This window comes from Crocuta crocuta, unplaced genomic scaffold (assembly GCF_008692635.1).
Source record: "Crocuta crocuta isolate KB4526 unplaced genomic scaffold, BGI_CrCroc_1.0 scaffold383, whole genome shotgun sequence".
NCBI classification, from domain to species: Eukaryota; Metazoa; Chordata; class Mammalia; order Carnivora; family Hyaenidae; genus Crocuta; species Crocuta crocuta.
Genome location: NW_027531897.1, coordinates 2,203,158 through 2,223,773, shown reverse-complemented (window position 1 = coordinate 2,223,773; position 20,616 = coordinate 2,203,158). Strand labels below are relative to the sequence as shown.

Below are 20,616 nucleotides of genomic sequence, written 5' to 3'. Positions count from 1 at the left end.
TCCCAGGAGGTAGAGAGACATCTACTCGCATGAAATTGTGTGATTTTGTGCATGTGTCCCCCCTTCCCCAGTTTGGAATGCTGATTGAGATACAAGATTGCTAGCAGCAGTAATGGGCGGTACCCAGCACATCTCTCTGGAGTTTCTCCCTGCGGGAGCTCCGGAGCTCCCAGACAGCATGTGTCGCTGATTTCTTCTTGCTTCTTTCTGCATCAGGAGATGAAGCAGGCTTCCTTCCCACACAGCCTTATCTCTTTTATTTGTTTTCTTTGCTTTTCCGCTCCCCCCTCCTCAAATTAAGTGATAAATTTATCTCCTCTGAATCATTTTCTTCTCTAGACTATGCATCATTTATATACTTTACCGAACTATTTATAGCATATGTGTTGGAAAGCTAAGTACAGTTTTTCCTTTTCTAATTAATGAGGAAGGAGATATGGAGCACATAAGATTTTCATTTCTGGGGATGCGGAGAGTCACAGACAGCGCTGAAATTTACAGATTTTCCCAAACCTGTCTGTTGAGCTATGCTTCCTCCTACTGGTAGTCATTTTCTCCCCTGTATTGGAAGAGGGGGCTTAATTATGGTTTTGTGAAATTGCAGTATTTTTCCACACCTGGGCTTTGCCTCTATGATTCACTAAGTCTACAGCAATCCCCCTGAAAAAGAGAAAGCATGCACCCTGTTGTTTGTGACTTAACACTCAAATGACAACACAAGAGTGGAAGTGGCAATTGAATTATATTTCAGATGGCTTGCATTTGGAGGAATACAGACCATATATAAAAGGAATTGTTTGCAGTTTCAAAATTTCCTGTTTGTGCAGAAAGAAATTTGATATAAACAAATGCTCATTTCGGGCTATTGCTCACTCTACCAACACTCTGGTTTCTGGGAGGCATCCCATTCAGCACCATAAAGTAACCATCTATCTCTCTAGTTTGAATGACTGTTCATAACCCCAAAGCAGCTGCAGTTGGGAAGGTAAGTTCACTTTTGAAAGCTGGTGAGAAAGCCCACATCGTGGTAAGATAGAGCATTTGTTCAGTTTGGGGTGGTAAGGGAAGCTGTCATGACAGTCGGACTGGGGACTTGGCTCTCCAGCAGTTTGGATGTGTGTGTGTGTTTCCACTCTGTCCGGTTCCTGCTTGCATGGTTAGAAGCTCCCTGCCCACCAGCGTGTCTCTTCACCCGGCCTTGTGATCTTTAGACAAAAGGTAGCCAGCAAAAGAGTACCAAGAATGCCACGTGCAGTGTCAAAGTGAAGGAGTGTCACTAAGGATCCATCTAGCTTTGTTCCCCTCTGGACAGACTTAAGATGCAGAAGAAATGATAGTGTGGGTACTGTCCATTTGCTGGGACCACCATGGTACTCCCTGAACCTGGTGAGTCTTCAGTAACGCTGGGCACGTGATAGCCTGGCTCCAACTGAGCTCACATTTAAACCTCAGCATCTTTTGTAGATCATTTTTTTGCCAGACATGCAAACAATTCCACATGACTAGTTAAGGCCTGTTTAGATTCACATGGATGGAACAGTGTTAGTCAACAATAAACTAAAAGTGTGTTTGCTTATAAAACAAGAAAAATAGAGTAGAATTCGTATTGTAGTATATGAACTAAGTTTTTCATTAAACTTTCTGTATTTCACCTGCATTATCTTTCAGAATCATTGTTAGAATTGTAGGTACTATTTGAAGATGATCAGTTGTAGTCATAGCAATTAGTGATTGTTTCAGAAGGAAATTGACGTTTCAGTGCTGCCTTGATCAGAATCACTCAGTGAGTTCAGTAATACTGTAAAGAACTGGTAACTTGATGAATTGTTTTCCTGACCATGTATGTTTTAAAACGACCATTTTAAAAGTTGTTTAGGACAAGATTTGGAGCCTGAGACTCTTTTACTATAGTCTACACAGTCTTTTCTGTGCGAAAGCATACTTGAAATTTATGCGTCTCTGATTTGTTTCTTTAAGGAAAACAAAATGTACCAACTAAAGCTATCCCAGCCAAGGATAACTCCTTGTAGGAGCTAAGTTGTGTGTGTGTTTTAATGAGTGTAGAGAATGAAGAAATTCTAACTTCAGAGAATTCATTGAAAACTTACTTGAAATACAGACACTTTTGAAGTTTTCTTAATAAGCCCCTGTTTGGAATGCCATCCTAGTTAGCAATACAAATATTTTTATATTATTTCTTTATGAGGAATGAATGGATTTGTTTCATCCCCCAGTGCCCATCATGCAGGCCTCATGCAGTGTGGGCTGGCTGCACGGATGTTTGTGTGCTCAGCAGCGGCTTTAACGACTGGCTTCTGTGTTGCAGATATGTTTGCCGTGTCTCCATTGGGAAGTCCAATGTCCCCCCATTCCCTGTCCTCGGACCCTTCTTCTTCGCGAGATTCTTCTCCCAGCCGAGATTCTTCAGCAGCCTCTGCCAGTCCACATCAGCCCATTGTGATCCACAGTTCAGGGAAAAACTACGGTTTTACCATCCGCGCCATCCGGGTGTATGTGGGAGACAGCGACATCTATACAGTGCACCATATTGTTTGGGTAGGACCAACAGCCTCTCATCCTTGTTAGTTTTCACTCCCAGCCAAACTGGACAGTGTACAAGTTGGCAGAGGCATATTTATAAGCAAACAGTTTTTCTGCTAAGCTGGCGTTTGGGTCCTGTTTCATGCCCTTTCCCTTGTTGTGGTGGCATTGAATTGAGCAAAAACTAATAACTTCTCATAATTCTGTCCAGTTTTCATATTTTATTGTCCACTTTGCATACCAAGATGGTGGATATAGTCAAGGATTGTCACCCTTCTTTTTAATTTTTTCCTGGCCACCTTTTGTTTAAAAAAAAAAAAAAAAAAAAAAAAAAACTACTTCCCCACTCACCTGAAATTTTGTAAGGAGTTGTCCTATTTTAGGACGATGACAGAAGAGGAATAATAACCATGCCTTATTGATTTCCTCTTAGAAGTTTAGGATCATTTATTGATTAACCCAGAATATTCTCCCAGAAGAAACAGTAGATGTTAGGGTTGCCACTTGTTGGCTGACGAATCTGTACTCTCTTCTTGAACTTCAGAATGTTGAAGAAGGAAGTCCAGCGTGCCAGGCAGGACTGAAGGCTGGGGATCTGATCACACACATCAATGGAGAACCAGTGCATGGACTTGTCCACCCGGAAGTTATAGAGCTCTTGCTAAAGGTATTACCATTTTCATGTCTATGCCATATGGATAAAGATCATCAGAAAAAACTGGTACCAAGAGTTCTCTCCATGAGTTCTAGAGTTCTTCTCTGTGATATATGCATACACACTCAGTCTTATTACTGAGGAAGTATTCAGTGGTTTAAGGTTTAATAAAAGGTGAAGAAATAGATAATATGAATTTGCTCGTTATATATATCATGAAAAAACACGACCTTCTATCTGCATAATCACTTCCGAATGTAACTTCTTATTCTAAATTACAAATAACAAGAGTTCTCTTTACAGTATGAACCTCAAAATGTGAAATCCATTGCGAAGTCACCTATCCTAAAGATGGCTTTCTTCAGGGCCATTCAGTAAGTTTTATTCCAGTACAAAGGAAGATAAAGTGGTATGAAAGTGAGGTTAGATTTGAAGGTTCAGTCTGAGAGTTGGATTTTCTTTGAAAAAGGGAAGTATATACACACGTACACTGTAGATGACAGAAATAAGTAGCCATGGAGGAAGGAAGGGGTTCTAGCGATCATTAGGCGCTCACACAAATGATTTTGAACATAGATCATTTTCTGTTGTGAACATAAGCTGAATAAAGCCCATGGAGTTAAGATCACAAGAAGCATGAATATGAGTGGAGAGAGAAAATCTACATGGATTCTTCAGTTCTCATATTTGCTGTGTCACCTGCTGACTGTAGAATATAAAGTTATAGCTCCAAATATGGCTCTTGTAAAAACAAAGACGAATTTGTACTTGATTTCAAATGTGTTCAGAAAAAGAGGTCAGTGATTAGAAATAGACTATCTGGTTATAAGATGAGTTACAAATCAGTAGATTTAGGGATGATCCTTGCTTTTTGGGCACTGAAAGGGGCTGTAAGGGACTTCTATACGGAGGGGTGTGAGCCATGGCTTCAGATAAACTACAGCCTTTTGAGAGACAGAACATAAATACATACATGCCAATTAGATAATGTACATTCAGACCCTTTTCAGAGCACCTGCTCTGAGCCCAGTGCCATAATACATGTTAGTAACACCGGAATTAAGGTACAGTCCTTGCCCTTGAGAAATGTGGGAGATATAGGAGATGTATGGGAGCAGATAAAGTTTAACTTTGTCAGGACTGTAGCAGAGGGAGGAATGTTATACTGTTGGAGAGAATGATCTAGGAGTGGGGAGAGACATCACAGAGAAATTTCCTTGAATTGAAACAGGAAAGAAAATGAGAAGTGTGGAAGGCACTACAAAAAAGTGGGTGTGCTAAGCCTTCCAAAAATAAGTGCAGTTAAATGACTTTTCTCCTTTTCTCTCATCCCCCCAGCTAGTAGGAGTATATTCTTCAAGACATTAGGTTTGGCCTAGGTTATGAGAGTAGTAATAGCAGACGTATTCAGAGGTCCATTGTGAAGTAGCAGGTTGTAGGAAAGTGAGGGCCACTGATTAATTCGCATTATTCATGAAATTGTCGTCTTAGGTTCAAAACCAAAGTCCGTAGGGGATGGCACCTGACTTTGCTGTCATCCATACCTACAGGTTGTGCCCCTGACACTAACCAGCTTCCTCCCAAATGCATGCTGTTGATCACTGGAGGCATAGGACTCAATATTGAGGGAAAATCACAGCGCCCTAGGCAGTACTGGACATCAGCTATGGTCATGATGAACATGTAGCAACCCTGACAGAGCCTTGCAGGGACAATATTTACTGCTAATGCTTGCCATGTAGTCCCAGCATTTACCCAAAACCTGGGATCTATAGGTGGGTACCCAATAAATGTTTGTGGAATTGCGGTGAACAATAGGGTTCACCTGTTTGCCTGCTTCAGATAAACTACAGCCTTTTGAGAGACAGCCTTTGCCTACTGTCCAAAAGTTACCGTGGAAAGAGTCAAATACCACATGGCTACTTTTGTTAGGCCTTGACTCGCATCTTCATATGCAGGCCATTCAGTTGGTCAGTCAGCATGAAAAGGCTGGGGTGAGTCTACACTTTGTACTCTGGCTACTGAATAGAAAGAGTTGACAGAGTCCATAGGACCTGAGGTTTTCACTTTAGCTCACCATCTATCCCTGGTAATATTCTTTGTCCTCCTGGCATGGAACAACTCTCTCATAGTAAGAATCCAAGAAATGGGAGGCAGGGCATTGAGATTCCCTGGCTGTAAAAGTCGCCTGAAATGACTTGGGGCTCTGCACGACGAAATTCTGGACGGGATATAAAGACTCATGAGTCTGACCAGCAGTGTCTCTCACAGTACCTGCTCCTGTGGTCCGGGGATGCCCCATTGCTGGCTCACAGATCGACTCCTGTGCTGTTGTTGTTTTAAGTTTATTCACTTATTTTGAGAGAAAATAAGGGAGGGAGAGAAAATCCCATGCTGACAACACGGAGCCTCACATGGGGCTTGAACCCACAAACAATGAGATCATGACCTGAACCAAAACCAAGAATTGGATGCTTAGCCAACTGAGCCACCCAGGTACCCCTTGACCTTTTGTGAGTAAGAGAAGGTTGTTTTGGGGTTTTCTCTCCCTCTGTCTTCATGTCCAATATACATGCCTTTCCATTTGTTTAGGCACCTCCGAGGTAGGCAGACACAGGTGTTATTTGTCTCTAAAATGCTCCTTGATCTGTTCTAGCTCATCCTTTGTTTTAGATCGTAAGTCTGTGTTTTGCAGTGAGGTTCTCTTAGCTGTTATTCACTCTGCTAGAGCTTTTTCCCATCTTGGCATTAGCATTTAAAAGAAGGTCAAAGGATGTTCAGCTTGGCTCTCTGCCTTCTTTGTCACAGTATTATGTTACATGCACCATGGCTTCATCCACAACCTATCTTCCTAAGACTTCCTGTTTCTGTCATAAAATCAGAAAAAGAAATAATAAACTCAAATATATGTGTGTGTGTGTGTGTGTGTGTGTGTGTGTGTGTATCTTAAGAAAATTTGCATTTATTCTTCTTGCTGAGACATTTGGTTATTTTCATAATTTATTTTATAGAGTATTACATAGGACCCTGGATTTTAAAACCTGCTTCTGTGAAATGTGAAAGTATATTTCTCCTGAAGGTCTCTGGCAGAGTCTCATGGCCGCGTCCAATCTCCTTCATAACATTTTGTCCTCCTCTGGTTACGGAGCACCTTTGTTGCTGAATGTAGTCCGTGTGTCTCTGTAGCTGTGTCAGCATGCCGTGTCGGAGAGGCTCGGCGCCCTCCGGAGCCGTGGCGCGCTCTGTCACAGAGCCAGGCAGAGGATCCTGCCTCTGCTTCATAAAGGAAGCACTCGAGAGGAGCAACCAATGTAATGAAACAAAAAGGATACGAGGAATTTAATTATCTTCCCAGTGAACTGTGTAATCATGCAGCTTTCTTCCAAATTTAAACAGCGGTTCTTGGACAACATGTAGAGCAAGTAGGATCAACACTGGGCTTCCTCATGACATCACTCGTGGAATATGAGCTTAGTGGCTTTATTTTGGTATTCTTGAATGCTGTTTACTTGATGTTCTTTTTTTTCTTAAATTTTTTAATGTTTATTTTTTAGAGAGAGAGAGTGTGAGTGGCGGAGGGGCAGAGAGAGAGAGAGAGAGGGAAACAGAGAATCCGAAGCAGGCTCCAGGAGCCTGATGCGGGGCTCAAACTCACAAGCCGTGAGATTATGATCTGAGCTGAAGTTGGACACTCAACTGACGGAGCCACCCAGGCGCCCCTGTTTACTTGATGTTCTGTACTTGTGAACTACTTCATGAAACGTCATGGTGCCTTAGGAAAAAGGTGGAAGAGCCATTGCTCGAGGCTGCTGTATATCTGTTAAGAAGTACATGTACTGCACTCAGATATCTTTCGGACTGTAAACAGAGAAAGCCTTCTCCACATTTGATGTCTTCACATCTAGTCTCGTTTACTCTCACAGCTTCCAAACAAACAGAGCTGCTATGGGAACACTAACTTGTATCCACAGGGAAGCTTGTCCAGAGTCATTTCATGTCATAGATCCATGGAATTACAGTATCGTGTGGTTCTCCAGCTCGGTTCCCCACTGGCTCTCGTGAATCCCTTCAAGTGTGCTCCTTCAGCTTTGCCTCACACCTGTCCTGCCACGAGGAGGTCATCCCCTCCATTGGCTTTCAGGTCGCTTTTGTAAAAGTGGTGAAATCTGTGTCCACTCACAGCAGCGATGGATGGAGACCATATTGACGCACATAACACGCCCAGCTTAACCTCTCTAAGCTGGGAAACTCTGTTAAACCAGATTGCTTTTTGGGGGTAGTATTAGTTTAAATACTCAGCGCATAAAAGCAGCCTTAAACTTCATTACCCCTGCTTCAAAAACTTCCTTTCTGTGAACTCTGGGGAGCCTTTAGATATGAAAACGCAGGCCATCAAATAGTGTCCTTATGACCATCCTTAGCTATTCTCCAAGTCCTGAAAGCATCCAGGGCATTGTATTGGATACTGAGGGAGCAGTCACACAAGAGATGACACGTATGAATGCTTTATGTAGATGAACCCCTATAATCCTCACTTGCTGTGAAGTAGGTGCTGTAAGTAACAGTGTCCATTTTACGGATGAAGAAATTAAAGCAGCAGAAATTTAGCAAAGCAGCCCAAGGCCATCCTCTAGGAAGGAGCAGAGAGGATTTGCATCCCACATTGTGGCATCAGAGCCCGCTCTTGGCTTGAGTCCACCAGAGTGCTCCATGCACGAAGTTCTTTCATCGCCAGTCCTGCAGTCCACTTTCACATGGAAAAGCAGTGTCGATTCCAGCCTACAGTCACATTGTTAAACATAAGGAACCGACTGTAAATCTGGCCCACATTCGGAAGGAGAGATGGCTTTCCAGGGAGGAAGAGTTAAGGGTTACCTGTGCAGGGCTGTGAAGGCTGGGTGGAGAGTTAGTTTATGAGAAGTGAGTGCAGGGCGGGCACAGCGGAACAAAGACGGTGTGTGCAACCGCAAGGCCAAGGAAGCTCAAAGTTCTTGAGGCACGTGAATCATACTCGGGTGACTGGAGCCTGGGTTTGTATATGGGATGGAGTGTGGAGGATATGCGTCGGAGCAAAGACGGAGGCCAGCAGAAAGCGCGACATTCCCCACGTGCAGGTTGCGGAGAAAGGGATGTAAAAGTAGTCTACCCAAGGCCAACTGAGAAACTAACATGGAGCCAGACTGAAGGGAAGAGAAGCTTAGCCTCCCATTGTATTCACTTCAGCCAGCTTAAACTAATTTCCCTTGCACCGTGCACACTTATGCCAGCAGTTCACAGTAAAAGTGAGCAAATTGGACATTTAACAATCCGCGGCACCATTTCTTGTTGTTATTTTTGTAAACAAGTGCCCCAGAATTTCTCTTACAGGAGTTCGTGCCTTCAGAAGAATGTGTCGAGGAGAAATTGACCCTGTAAGACACCTTGCACTGGGCTCAGGCAGCCCTCCACGTCCCACTGGATCCAGCAGGTGGCAGGCTTTACGATTCTCACCCTTTTGTGGATTAAGTTATTTTTTTCCAGTCATTTACCACTTTCATAATCATTAATGCCCCCATTGAAATAATTTGCACTCTGCATCTTTTGTGTCTGTAGTTCCTCCTTAGGGAGGTTTTCTTGATGTGTGAGTCAAGCACACTCTGCTCTGGAACAGCCATATATGGAAACAAGAAAGAGAAAGCTGGGTTTGGTTTTTAATAGAGGAAGGGAACATTTGTACCGAACTCATTGATGTGCTCTGATTTAAAAACCCTGGTCGTGACTTTTCTGATGAGATGTGTTCATCATTTATTTTCATTTCATACAATGTTTATGCTCTTTTTGTATGTCTTCATTTTCTTCTTGACAGTCTGACACCTTGATCATTCCCTATATTGATCCATTGCCCGGTTCCTTCACCACTACCCGCTGAGTATAAGCCATCTATCCTTCCAGGGGCAAGAGAGGTGGAGGATCAGGTCTTGCCATGCCTGTGAGGAGTGGGCATTGGGGGTGAGCGGCAGAGAACCACGTGTGGGCTCTTAATCTGGGCTCTGCAACTTTGGGAAGGAAGGAGACTCAGCATCCCTGATTCTGTTTTCCTCATCTATAATGAAGGCTAACAATCCATTCCCACCTCACAAGGTTGTAAAAGACAAAAACAAAACCACCCTCGTGATTTGGGGGTGAAAATAAAATAAGAATATATGGGAAAAATGTTTTGTTGCTCAAAACATGCTTTAAAAAGGCTGAGTGGCCTTGTTAGCCTTTTAAAGATAAAGATCGGAAAGCCGCTGGTGAGTTATGCTAGAAAGGGTGGAGTTGGATTCAGGCTCAGTACTCGCGCAGTGGGGCAGCCCCAGCGGATGGACGTATGATGGCTGTCTGTGTCTACTCTGTGTTTGAATGTGGAAAGAATTTCAGTGAAAGGTGAACTGTAGCCATATTTGTTCCCCTTTTCATTCACCTACGGCCAATAAGGGAAACTGAAGTTGTAGCAGGGCTTCCCTCCTTGTGTGAAGAGATGATCCCCACACAACCTCCATTAATAGTCCTTTCCTGCTTATAAGCTGAATGCTTCATTTAAACAAGAACTAGAATCAGTCTTTACTGTCAGATAAGGGTTTATTTTTAAAGTTTTGGCATATGTATATAGAACATACAGTTTATTCTTTCAGAATTTTTTTCCTTTTCTTTCAGTTCAAATCTTATTTCTGTAAAATAATTTTTACAGTGACAACATTAGTACAGGATTACATGTTCTTAAGAATACCAAAAAAACCCTCTAAAATCATTCATAAAATACTAAACTTGCTGATACAAAAGTGGATGTAAGACACGAACAGATCATTTCCTAAAAAAATAGGAATGACCAAAATAAATGAGACAATGTCAAAGAATGAAGATTAAAACTTGCTGCAACTTACTCATATAAAATTGGTAATTTGTTTAATGTTAATACTCAGTTCTGACAAACCTGTGGTAAGAAAAGTATTTATGTGCTGCTGGCAAAAATATGCATTGACATAAACTTTCTTGAAAGTAGTGTATTAGTTAGTACTAAGAGTCTTTAAAAGGTTTAGGCCACCTGGGTGGTTCAGTCCATTGAGAGTCCGACTCTTGATAGTAGTTCAGGGTCATGGGATTGAGCTCCCTGTGAGGCTCTGCTCTGGGTGTGTGGTGTGCAGCCTGCTTGGAATATTCTCTCTCTCTCTCCCTCCCTCCCTCCCTCCTCTCCCCCTCTCTCTCCTTCTCCCTCCCTCCCCCTCTCCCTCTCCTTCTCTCCCTCTCTCCCTCTCTCGATCTCCCTCTCTCCTCTCCCTCTCTCCCTCTCTTCTCTCCCTCTCCCCCCTGCCCCTCTTCCTCTCTCATCCACTCTCTCTCAAACAAAAAATGAAAGAAGCTTAGGTAGACCCTTTGATTCACTGCATCGGCTCTCATGTAATCTAAGGGAATTGACAGAGATTAGGACATTGATTTATGGGGAAGGATATTTGTGGCAACTCTTAAAATAATTGAAAAGTAGGAAATAATAGTATGGAAATAGTTGAATTTTGATTCACTCATCTCTAATATTATACAGCAAATAAAAATTAAGGTTTTTTAAAATTCTTTTTAATATTTATTTTTGAGAGCGAGAGAGCAAGTGCTAATGGGGGAGGAGCATAGAGAGAGGGAGACACAAAATACAAAGCAGGCTCCTAGCTGTCAGCACAGAGCCCGACATGGGGCTCGAACCCACACATACCACAAGAACATGACCTAAGCCGAAGTCAGACTGAGCTACCCAGGCGCCCCAAAATTATGTTCTTAATGAATATTCAGTGATGTAGGAAAAATTTTCCAAGTTCTATAATGTGAAATGGAAAAACAACATAAATTAGTGACAACTAAACAACAATGGAAAAACAACTATAAAATTAGTGACAAAGTATGTATATGTGCATAATTTATACATGCTTGAAAAAAAATCAGGAAATGTACTGAAATATTACCAGTATTAGCTGGCGATAGGCTTCTCATTGATTTTTATTTTTACTCAGCAATTTCCTCTTAAAATGTCATGTGCTACTTCCCATATTGGAGCAGCGGAGGGGGAGGGGTGGTGTAAATGTTAACACTGAAACAGTCAGTCCCCCGGGGGTTGGTTCCCTGACCCCACCATACTTAACTCCCTGCCGCTTAGTACCACTTAGAGCTGAATTGCTAGGTATTTTCTAGGCACAGACCTTTCCAAATACCCTTCTCCTTATACTTCTTGTCTTTTCGAGGTAATCAGGGCCATCTGTGACTTTGAAAGGACATGTTTCTCCCCTGGTTATTGAGCAATTCAAGAAGTCATTAATGCTAGAGTGAAGGGGATCAGTCCTGCCGTCCGCCCAGGCCTCTCCTCAGCCTGGCTTCTGACTCCACTCTTCTATTGATCTCCAGGGCCTGCCCAGCAAGCCCTGTCCCGGCACTGAGTGAAAGTCCCAGAAATCTACCAGGAGTTCCCTCACCACGCGTGACCTGGTTAAAGAAAGCCTGTTTTATACTCGCTGGCATAAACGTCCCAGCTCTGCAAGCTGACGTGTTTTATGGTGACAGCAAAGGAATCTTTTAAAATAATTAAAAATAAAAGTCTCCTTCAGTTTTGCTAGGCTATGATCTCTAGGTCAAAGGAAAAACACAAGAAGGAGAAAAAAGAAAACTAAATCAACCAAGAACAGACAGCCCCTGGGCAAATTTATACTTAATACATATGGATGAAGATCACTGTTATTTACAGAGTCCTTTCCCTGTGTCATACTTGGTGGCAAAGGCTTTACAAACTCCATGCTGGGTAATCCTCACACGAGGCCGTGTGAGATAGGTGTGATGCCACTGCTAGACCATTGAGGGATAGTGTGCATGTTTGAGGCACAGACAGGAGAAGCAGCCTGTTCAGGGCATAGAACTTGAATTTGAACTCACGTCCGTAGAGTCCAAAGCCTACCTACCCTCTCGAAGAAACATGACGTTTTGCCTTCGTGTTGTCAGGGTGTCCCTGCTTAAAAGGCTATTTAGACATGGAAGCCTTTTGTATGTATGTCCTTATGTATCTTTATTTGGTTTTGAATCTCCTTTCCCAGTTGTGATCCTATTTGCTCCCAGATTTTTCCTTTAATACCATCCCATATTTTTCTTTTACAGAGTGGAAATAAGGTGTCAATCACTACTACCCCATTTGAAAACACGTCAATCAAAACGGGACCAGCCAGGAGAAACAGCTATAAGAGCCGGATGGTGAGGCGGAGCAAAAAATCTAAGAAGAAAGAAAGTCTAGAAAGGTTAGTTAAAGCAGTATTTTTGTGGGTTTTTAATATACCCATGTTGGAGGAAGGTTACCCCTTAATTAACACTTACGTATGAGAAAGTTTCACTTTTCTGTGAGAAATTTGGTGCTGTGGTTCAAATATTTATACATTAAAGTTCACATTCATAATAGCATTTTTCACAATGAAAAGATTCACATAGTTTCATCATAAAAGAATTCAGATTGTATTCTTTTTTTTCCTGGATGAATACCACGAACAGCGCTTTGCTATTTCTTAAGCCTCTAGACTTGGTTTCAGGTGAGTTGGATTTGAGGCCCTGGACCTTCAGGCACTTTTTAGCATTAAATCCACATTTAATAATGTCCTTTACATTATCTGAGAACAAACAGCTGCTATTTTTTTTTAATGCTAGTTATGCTAAAATAACTGTATCTATAATGCATCCACAGCAGCTTAAAAATAAAGGTTTTGTTTTACTGACTGCGGATGTCACTGGCTTACACATTTGCAATCTGGGAGGTGGTGTGAGTGCAAACAGTGGCAAGATGCGTGTATGTGTTTCTGGTGGGGACATTTCTTGCCAGGCACATGTCTGGGTGGGCTCCCCACATACAGCACAGCAGCATCCCTCCTTTTCCCACTTGGATCTAACGTGTCTGATTGTGTGAAGAGGTTTTTGATGACAGAAATGTGGGGAAATAAGCAAATGAAAAAGGCATGCTTATTAACTCCAGGAAAGACAAAGTCCTACAGCAAAGGAAATGGCATGATGCTTTACGTGGCCCAGCTGTGAAGAGTATTTATAATAGAACAGAGAGAAAAGCCCAGCCTCTTTTCTAACTGAAAGTTTTGTTTTAGCTCTAGAGGGAGGAATAGAAAAGGGGAAGTGTGTTTGGTCAGAAGGTTCAAGGGGGTTGTGTAAGAGCATAACTCTCATCTTCTGTGCAGGGAAATCAATAGATTGTTTCTAAATCTGAAAAACGAAAACATGAAGAAGAGATTGCTTAGCAATACGCAAACAAATGGGAGAAGAAACAGCTGAAGGAGTAGAAAGTGGTTTCTCTGCGGAGCAGGCCAAGGACAGAGCACAGGAGTTGCTGTCTCTCATTAGGAACTTTAGGAAATGATTTCATTGTTTAACTCAAGTACACTTATTACTTAAATTCAAGTTATACACACACAAATTCTGAGATGCGGTCTTTTGTATTAATGCGTGATTTATATACTTTGCTTAATGTGTGCTTTAAGTCCTTCAAGACACACTGTTTCAAAACGGGTAGCAGGTTTTAAACGTTTAAACTTAAGCTCACTGGGGGTGAGTGAGGCTTGCACGACGAAAAGGTGAAATAACTCTCTCCAACCACTTGCACTTCTAAGCCATCTGAAATCCCCCCGCCCCCTCTTTTTAAGATATGCTTGTTGAGCACTGAGTACATACTTGCTTCTGCTGGAGCTCTGTAGTGTCTGGTGCCCTGCTGATAGGATAAGCTTCAGTTCACCTTTCTTGCTTTTTCTATGTAAATGAATAGCCTACATTGTCATTAGGAATATTCGAGAGCCCACAGTGGAATAAGCACAGCAAACAGCCCCTCACTGATAAAGCCTCTGCTGGATGTATTGCCATTAAAGAATTCTGTATCCAAGATGATGGTTTTTCTTCCAGAGATTTATTTTGTATTACCTCTTAGTTAATTTGTGTCATTGTATCTGAGGGTTACATACTTAGAAGCTTTCAGGTAGGAAATACCCTCCTCATAACCCTGACAGATAAATAAATGAATATGTATTTCATAGGTTTTCGATTTTTCCTATTTTGTCACTTCTTAAAGTCTTTGGAATTAAGAGAGCTTCCAGTGTACACTAGCAAAGACCCTTCCTTTCTGAGTCGTAAGAAGGTTTTTAAAATGGAAGTGGGAACCTATACCTTAGTGTGGGGTCTGCCACTGTGTCACTGTCCCTGACAGAGTGTGAACTGAGCACACCGGTATTGTGGGGAGACAGGAGGTGGGGGAGGGAGGGCTCTATGTAGAATCTAATCTGTTTGCTCTTGTTTCTACTCTAGGAGGAGATCGCTTTTCAAAAAACTAGCCAAGCAGCCTTCTCCTTTACTCCACACCAGCCGAAGTTTCTCCTGTTTGAACCGGTCCCTGTCATCAGGGGAGAGCCTCCCTGGCTCCCCCACGCACAGCTTATCTCCCCGGTCCCCCACACCCAGCTATCGCTCCACCCCTGACTTCCCATCAGGTGAGTGAGTCTCCTGGCCTAAACAGCAGAGGAGAGTTGAGAGGGGGTCCGAGTCACCATCTGAGCTCCCGAGGGATTGGAGGCTTATTCCAGCCTAATGAAACAAAGTCAGGCATGTAAATGAAAGGGTGGTCATAAGATACAGCTACTTAGACCATTAGGGCAGGAAATACTGAGTTGAACCCTGGTGTGGGGAAGGTTTATCTGAAAAGCAGTTACTCATTAGAGTTAGATGCCAAGACAATTTGCTGATCTTGATCTGACCTCACCTACAACCTTTTGGGTTGGAAGCATGGAAAGAAAAGGGAAGGAATCCATCACTCATGGCTTTGTGTTTTCCACCCCTAGGTACTAACTCCTCTCAGAGCAGCTCCCCGAGCTCTAGTGCCCCCAATTCCCCAGCAGGGTCAGGACACATCCGGCCCAGCACGCTACATGGTCTGGCCCCCAAACTCAGCGGACAGCGCTACCGTTCTGGAAGGCGGAAGTCGGCTGGCAGCATCCCGCTCTCCCCATTGGCCCGGACCCCGTCTCCAACACCACAGCCCACCTCCCCTCAGCGGTCACCATCCCCTCTCTTGGGACACTCGCTTGGCAATTCCAAGATCGCTCAAGCCTTTCCCAGCAAAATGCACTCCCCTCCCACCATCGTCAGACATATCGTGAGGCCCAAGAGTGCAGAGCCCCCGAGGTCTCCACTGCTCAAACGTGTGCAGTCAGAGGAAAAGCTGTCTCCCTCCTATGGCAGCGACAAGAAGCACCTCTGTTCCCGCAAACACAGCCTGGAGGTGACCCAGGAGGAGGCACCGCGGGAACAGCCTCCACGGGAAGTGACCTTGCAGAGCCTGGACGAGAATGTGTGTGACGCCCCTTCCCTGAGCCGCGCCAGGCCTGTGGAGCAAGGCTGCCTGAAGCGCCCCGTCTCGCGGAAGCTGGGGAGACAGGAGTCTGTGGACGAGCTGGACAGAGAGAAGCTCAAGGCCAAGGTGGTGGTGAAGAAGCCAGATGGTTTCCCAGAGAAACAAGAACCCCACCAGAAATCCCATGGACTTGGGAGTGATTTAGAAAACCTCTCTACGTACAGGCTGGAAGAGAGAGAGAAGAAGATCTATCCAAAGGCTTTAGAAAGGTCAAATCATTTTGATAACAAAGGGGCCTTGCAGGAGGCCACGTCCCTGAGCAGCCTGCTGAAAGGGGCTCTTCACAAGCAGGCCAGCGTTCGGGCCAGCGAGGGGGTGACCTCAGAAGGGGCAGCGGCTGGCCATGGCCCAACCCCCGGGGACCACGGCCAGGGCATCTGTGACTTCAAGCGTGCCTCTGCTCCCGGCACCCTCCAGGACACTGTGTGCCTCTCCGTTGACAGGTCCAGCTCTGGGAAGGGCGAAAACACAGAGAAGGCCTCCCAGGCTAAGGAGTGTCTCCGATGTGAAAAGTTAGATAGCAAACTGGCCAACATCGATTACCTCCGAAAGAAAATGTCGCTTGAAGACAAAGATGACAGCCTGTGCCCTGTGCTGAAGCCTAAGATGACATCTAGTGCCCATGAAAGCCTGACTGGGAACCCAGTCCGACCCACGGGTGGACAGCAGGAGGCCCCAGCGGCCTCTGAGAGCCGAGCATTCATGAGCCCTGCCCACACGGCTCAGATCAGTGCTGTCTCCTTTGTCCCTCTCAAGGCCCTAGCTGGCCGGGTGGACGGTGGAGTAGAGAAGCCAGGCTTGGTTGCTCCTGAGTCACCTGTCCGGAAAAGCCCCTCTGAGTATAAACTGGAAGGTAGGTCTGTGTCCTGCCTGAAGCCAATTGAGGGCACTTTGGATATTGCTCTCTTGTCTGGACCTCAGGGCTCCAAGACAGAGCTGCCTTCCCCGGAGCCTGCCCAGAGCCCCAGCCCAGCCAGCGATGTGGGGCCCTCTGTGCCGCCGGCTCTCCCCAGCACAGGAGCCAAGAAGGGTGAGACGGCGGGTCAGAGGGAGCCTTCCACTGCCGGCTTCAGGATGAACAAGTCCTACCTGCTGGAGCCCCGGTTTCCGCCCCCCGGCCGGGGTCTCCAGCATGCACCAGCAGCTCCCGTGCCTTGCTCTGAGCCGGAGCTAAGGCGGGACAGAAAAGCTTCCCATGCGGCCAGGAGCCCAGTGATGGTCATGGAAAGCGATCCCCAGCGGAGAGAGGGGGGCCCCAGCAAACACCAGGACCACAGCCCCGACACCAAACTCTTCCCCTCCCTGGGGCCGAATCCCCACGGCACCGACCCATCCAGGTCACGCAGCCTGCTGCCGCCTGAAGGTACCACCTCAAGAGAGAAGCCGAGTGGGAGGGAATCCTCTGACAGGGGCCCTTCCACGGCCAGAAGCGAGCGGTCTACTGTGAGGGCTGACTCCCCCAGGGACCCCTCCACGGAGTCGTATCCTCCAGAAGCTGCTAAAGCCAGTGACAGTTCCAGAAATCTCCCTTCCGGGGGAAGGACCCGTCCAGATTCCTACGCACAGACCCATGCCATGGAGAAAGCATGGGGACTTTGTGGAAAGACAAACCACAGAGATGGCCGAGATGAGGTGAGGTCACTGGCAAGGGAGGGCTCTTGTCTGCAGTCAGCCGGGACTCCTCGCGAGAGGGAGCTGGGCAGAGGAAGAGGTGGTGTGGAACCCCAGCCAGAAGCTCCTGCCAGCGTGTGGTCACTGCACCCAATGGGCACTGAGCGTGGGAAGGAGCCCCAGCTCTCTGCTTCCCCATCTTTGCAAAAAGACGGTCCCAAGGAACCAGAAAGGAAAGAACGGCCTCTACAGAAGCACATCAGCAGTAGCTCTCAGCCCCCGCTGGTCACCAAAGAACTGCCCAGCCTGGCGGCTCGGCAGCACAGCAGTGCCCCAAGCCACGCCTCAGGCGGAGAGCCGGGGGACAAGCCGTGTGCTGCAGAGCCTGGCCTGGGCCTCCAGGGCCCTGCCAAGCCCACTGCAGGGCACGGTGAAAGCGGCAGCCACAAGCCCGGGCCCGGCCCCGACCCAAGCCCTGCAAAGTCCAAGCACCCTGACAGGGCCCCCTCCTCCCAGAAGCCAAGCGTTGGGCCCGTGGCAGGCAGAGAGTCAGCGGCTCAGTCCCCGCTTGGCCCCAGCCGAGAGGGGAAGGGCAGCGGTAAGGGTGTGCTCGACGCGTTCCCCGCCCTCCCAGGCTGCCAGAACACAGCCACCCATGTGATTAGCCCGGGAGGAAGTGGACCCTCAGTTTCACTGCACACCCAAGGGGGTCCTCTCGATGCCAGGGTAAAACCCACTAGTGGTGGGCAGCCGCCGGAGGCGCCGGAGAAGCCTCCGCATCCGCCACAGCAAGGACACCCAGGAGAGGGTGAGCCGGGGGACCAGAAAGCGGCCCCTGCCAGTGAAAAGCAAAACCTGTCTCCAAAGCACCCCAAACCAGCCACTGTGAAAGATTGCCCCGCTCTGTGCAGACAGACAGACAGGAGTCCGAGTTCACAGGCTGCCACTACCACAGATAGGAAGTCTGAGGGGAAGAAATGCACTGAAGCACTTTATGTTCCAGCAGACGATGGGAAGCTTGAGGCCAGCCTTGCTGCCCTGGCACCCGGCGAGGCCCGGCCCAAAGGCCCGGAGCGGCCGGCAGCTGCCACGGGCAAGGGCTTGCCAGAGGCCAAGGGGAAAGTGCTGAGTCCCCAGAAGCCGCTGATTGAGGCAGGCAAGCCCAGCGGCATGAAGCGGTCACCCTCAGCCACCGGACAGAGTTCTTTTCGATCCACTGCCGTCCCGGAAAAGTCTCTGAGCTCCTCCTCCAGCTTTCCTGAAGCCAGACCGGGGGCTCGAGAGGCCGCTGCAATCAGCGGTGACGTGTCTTCTGCCAGGGCGGGTGGGGCTGCGGCGAAGACCCTGCCCGGGGGCGATGGCAGAACCCATATGACAAAGAGTGACTCCCTGCCGACCTTCCGGAGCTCCACCGTCACCCTGGAACTGCACCACCCTGGCCCGCACGTGGCGGGGACAGCCGGCCCCCGGGACAGGGCCCTGTCGGTAACTGCCCCCACCCCCACGGGAGAAACCAAAGGCAAAGAGCCTGTCGCAGCCCCGCCCTCTCAGACTAAGAAACAGAACTCGGGCAGGGAGGTGACCAAGGTGTCCCCAGCTCAGAACCCTGACCGGCCCATCGCCCTTTCTTCTGAGAAGGACTTTGTGGTGCGGCAGAGGCGGGGGAAAGAGAGTTTGCGCAACAGCCCGCACAAAAAGGCCTCGTAAAGGGGCAGGCCCCAGGCCGGACTGGGGAGACCCGACCTGAATGTGTACCTGAGTCTTGACTACCTTGTGAAGCCAGCACTGTGTGGGAGTGCCCGCCAGGCAGAGCCTGGAGCCTCGAGGCAGAGGGAGAGAGGGAGAGAGAGAGACGGAAAGAAAGAGGGGACCTTCTTCCAATTGCCTTCCCGATTGTAACCCGTAAAACTGTTGCCAGAGAGTGTTTGTACGGAAAACGAAAACAGCGACAATAAAGAAACACCTTTACAGTGGAGGTTTGTTGAGGAAAAGGATTTTCTCTGTAAATACCTAGCAATGTGTTTGGTTTGGGATGTAGAGTGATATCTTGCTGCTGATGGCATTGTTTACCACAGCTTTTTTTTTTCCAGTAGGATTTTTTTCTTTACCACTTATCATCATGTAGTAATAAAGCAAAATGGTTAAACTGGGTGTATGTAAAAGTATAGATACACTCATATTCGTGTATGTATATACACATCCACCCACATGTTTTGCTCTGTGGTTTAAGAGAATATTTTAAGACTACATTTTTAAGTTAAAACATTCTAAGTAGAGTTCAAGGTGAGGAAAGCCCTGAAAACAGTAGATGGTTAGTTTGTGCGTGTCTTTTTAACCTGAGATTTTGATAGTACTGTATCTGGCTATGTAGATTTCCAGATCTTAAAGCAAGAGCTACTCTAATCACTGCATTTGGAATCTTCCTCCGTTAGGAATGGCCGGAGCGAGCGTAGGTAACCATTTTCATGTTACAGTCATCCCAGTGGGCATTTGGTCCTGGGCCCAGCTGTCAGAGAGGCCAGTTATCCTTGTCTGTGGGTATATATGTCCGGTCTTCACCCTGGGTGGCTTGGAGGCTCTAAACACACATCAGCTTTATTTCTCTCACTTTCCCTTCTTTTCACACTCTTAAACTCAGGCCTCGACGCTATGAGTCAGTAGTCCAAGAAGCACACATTGTGTAGTAGTCTTGCACCAGCCCTGCTCTTGAACAAAAAAGGAAAGTTACTGGCCACACACAGATCCGATAGTACTTAAGTTGAATAATAAGCATCAGGCATTGGAAGAGGTTTTAAATTTGCATTTTTGAGGGAAAAGGGGGGGGTGGATTTTGGCATCATAGCATATATATTAATGAATAATCAGGACATCAGATACATTTTAATACATAGCTGGGGCCTTACGTTGTAGATGAAGCTTGCTGTTTTTAGCAAGTTCCTGGGTTTCACATTCATTTCTGATGCATCGAGTAGCTCCATACATTTCATAACATGATCTCTTTATTTGTATGCAAAAAAAAAAAAAAACTGTATTAATAAAGAGCAGCATTTTTTAACAAAAAGACTTGGTGGAGCTATTTGGTGCTTGAATGTGACTGTCCTTTTTACTTTTGCTAAGCCTTATTTAAATTTTGTATACCATGGAATATATAGACTTTGTCACATCATTTTAGTGCTGAGGGGTTTTTTTGTTTGTTTTTGTTGCAGTTGTCCTGGTGGGTTGTTTTGTATCATAAGAAGGCACTTGCTGACCTAAGTACTAAGGCACTAAGAGAAAATACACACAGATAAGTATTTATAAGATGTTTGGGATCCATGGCAGGATTTTGTTTGGTTTTTTTAAGACGGAAAAACAAGTCCCAATAAATACGAAC

General features: G+C 46.0%; 1 protein-coding gene across 1 annotated transcript in view; it reads left to right on the top strand.

Moving 5' to 3' along the window:
* MAST4 (microtubule associated serine/threonine kinase family member 4) overlaps window positions 1-20,616 on the top strand; it is a 167,742-nt gene extending 147,126 nt beyond the window's left edge. Inside the window, exons 22-26 of the mRNA XM_077773585.1 lie at window positions 2,327-2,556; window positions 3,086-3,208; window positions 12,344-12,480; window positions 14,531-14,712; window positions 15,061-20,616. Of these exons, the coding sequence (XP_077629711.1) occupies window positions 2,327-2,556; window positions 3,086-3,208; window positions 12,344-12,480; window positions 14,531-14,712; window positions 15,061-18,950 (4,562 nt within the window). The 3' untranslated portion in view covers window positions 18,951-20,616. The remainder of the gene's footprint in view (window positions 1-2,326; window positions 2,557-3,085; window positions 3,209-12,343; window positions 12,481-14,530; window positions 14,713-15,060) is intronic.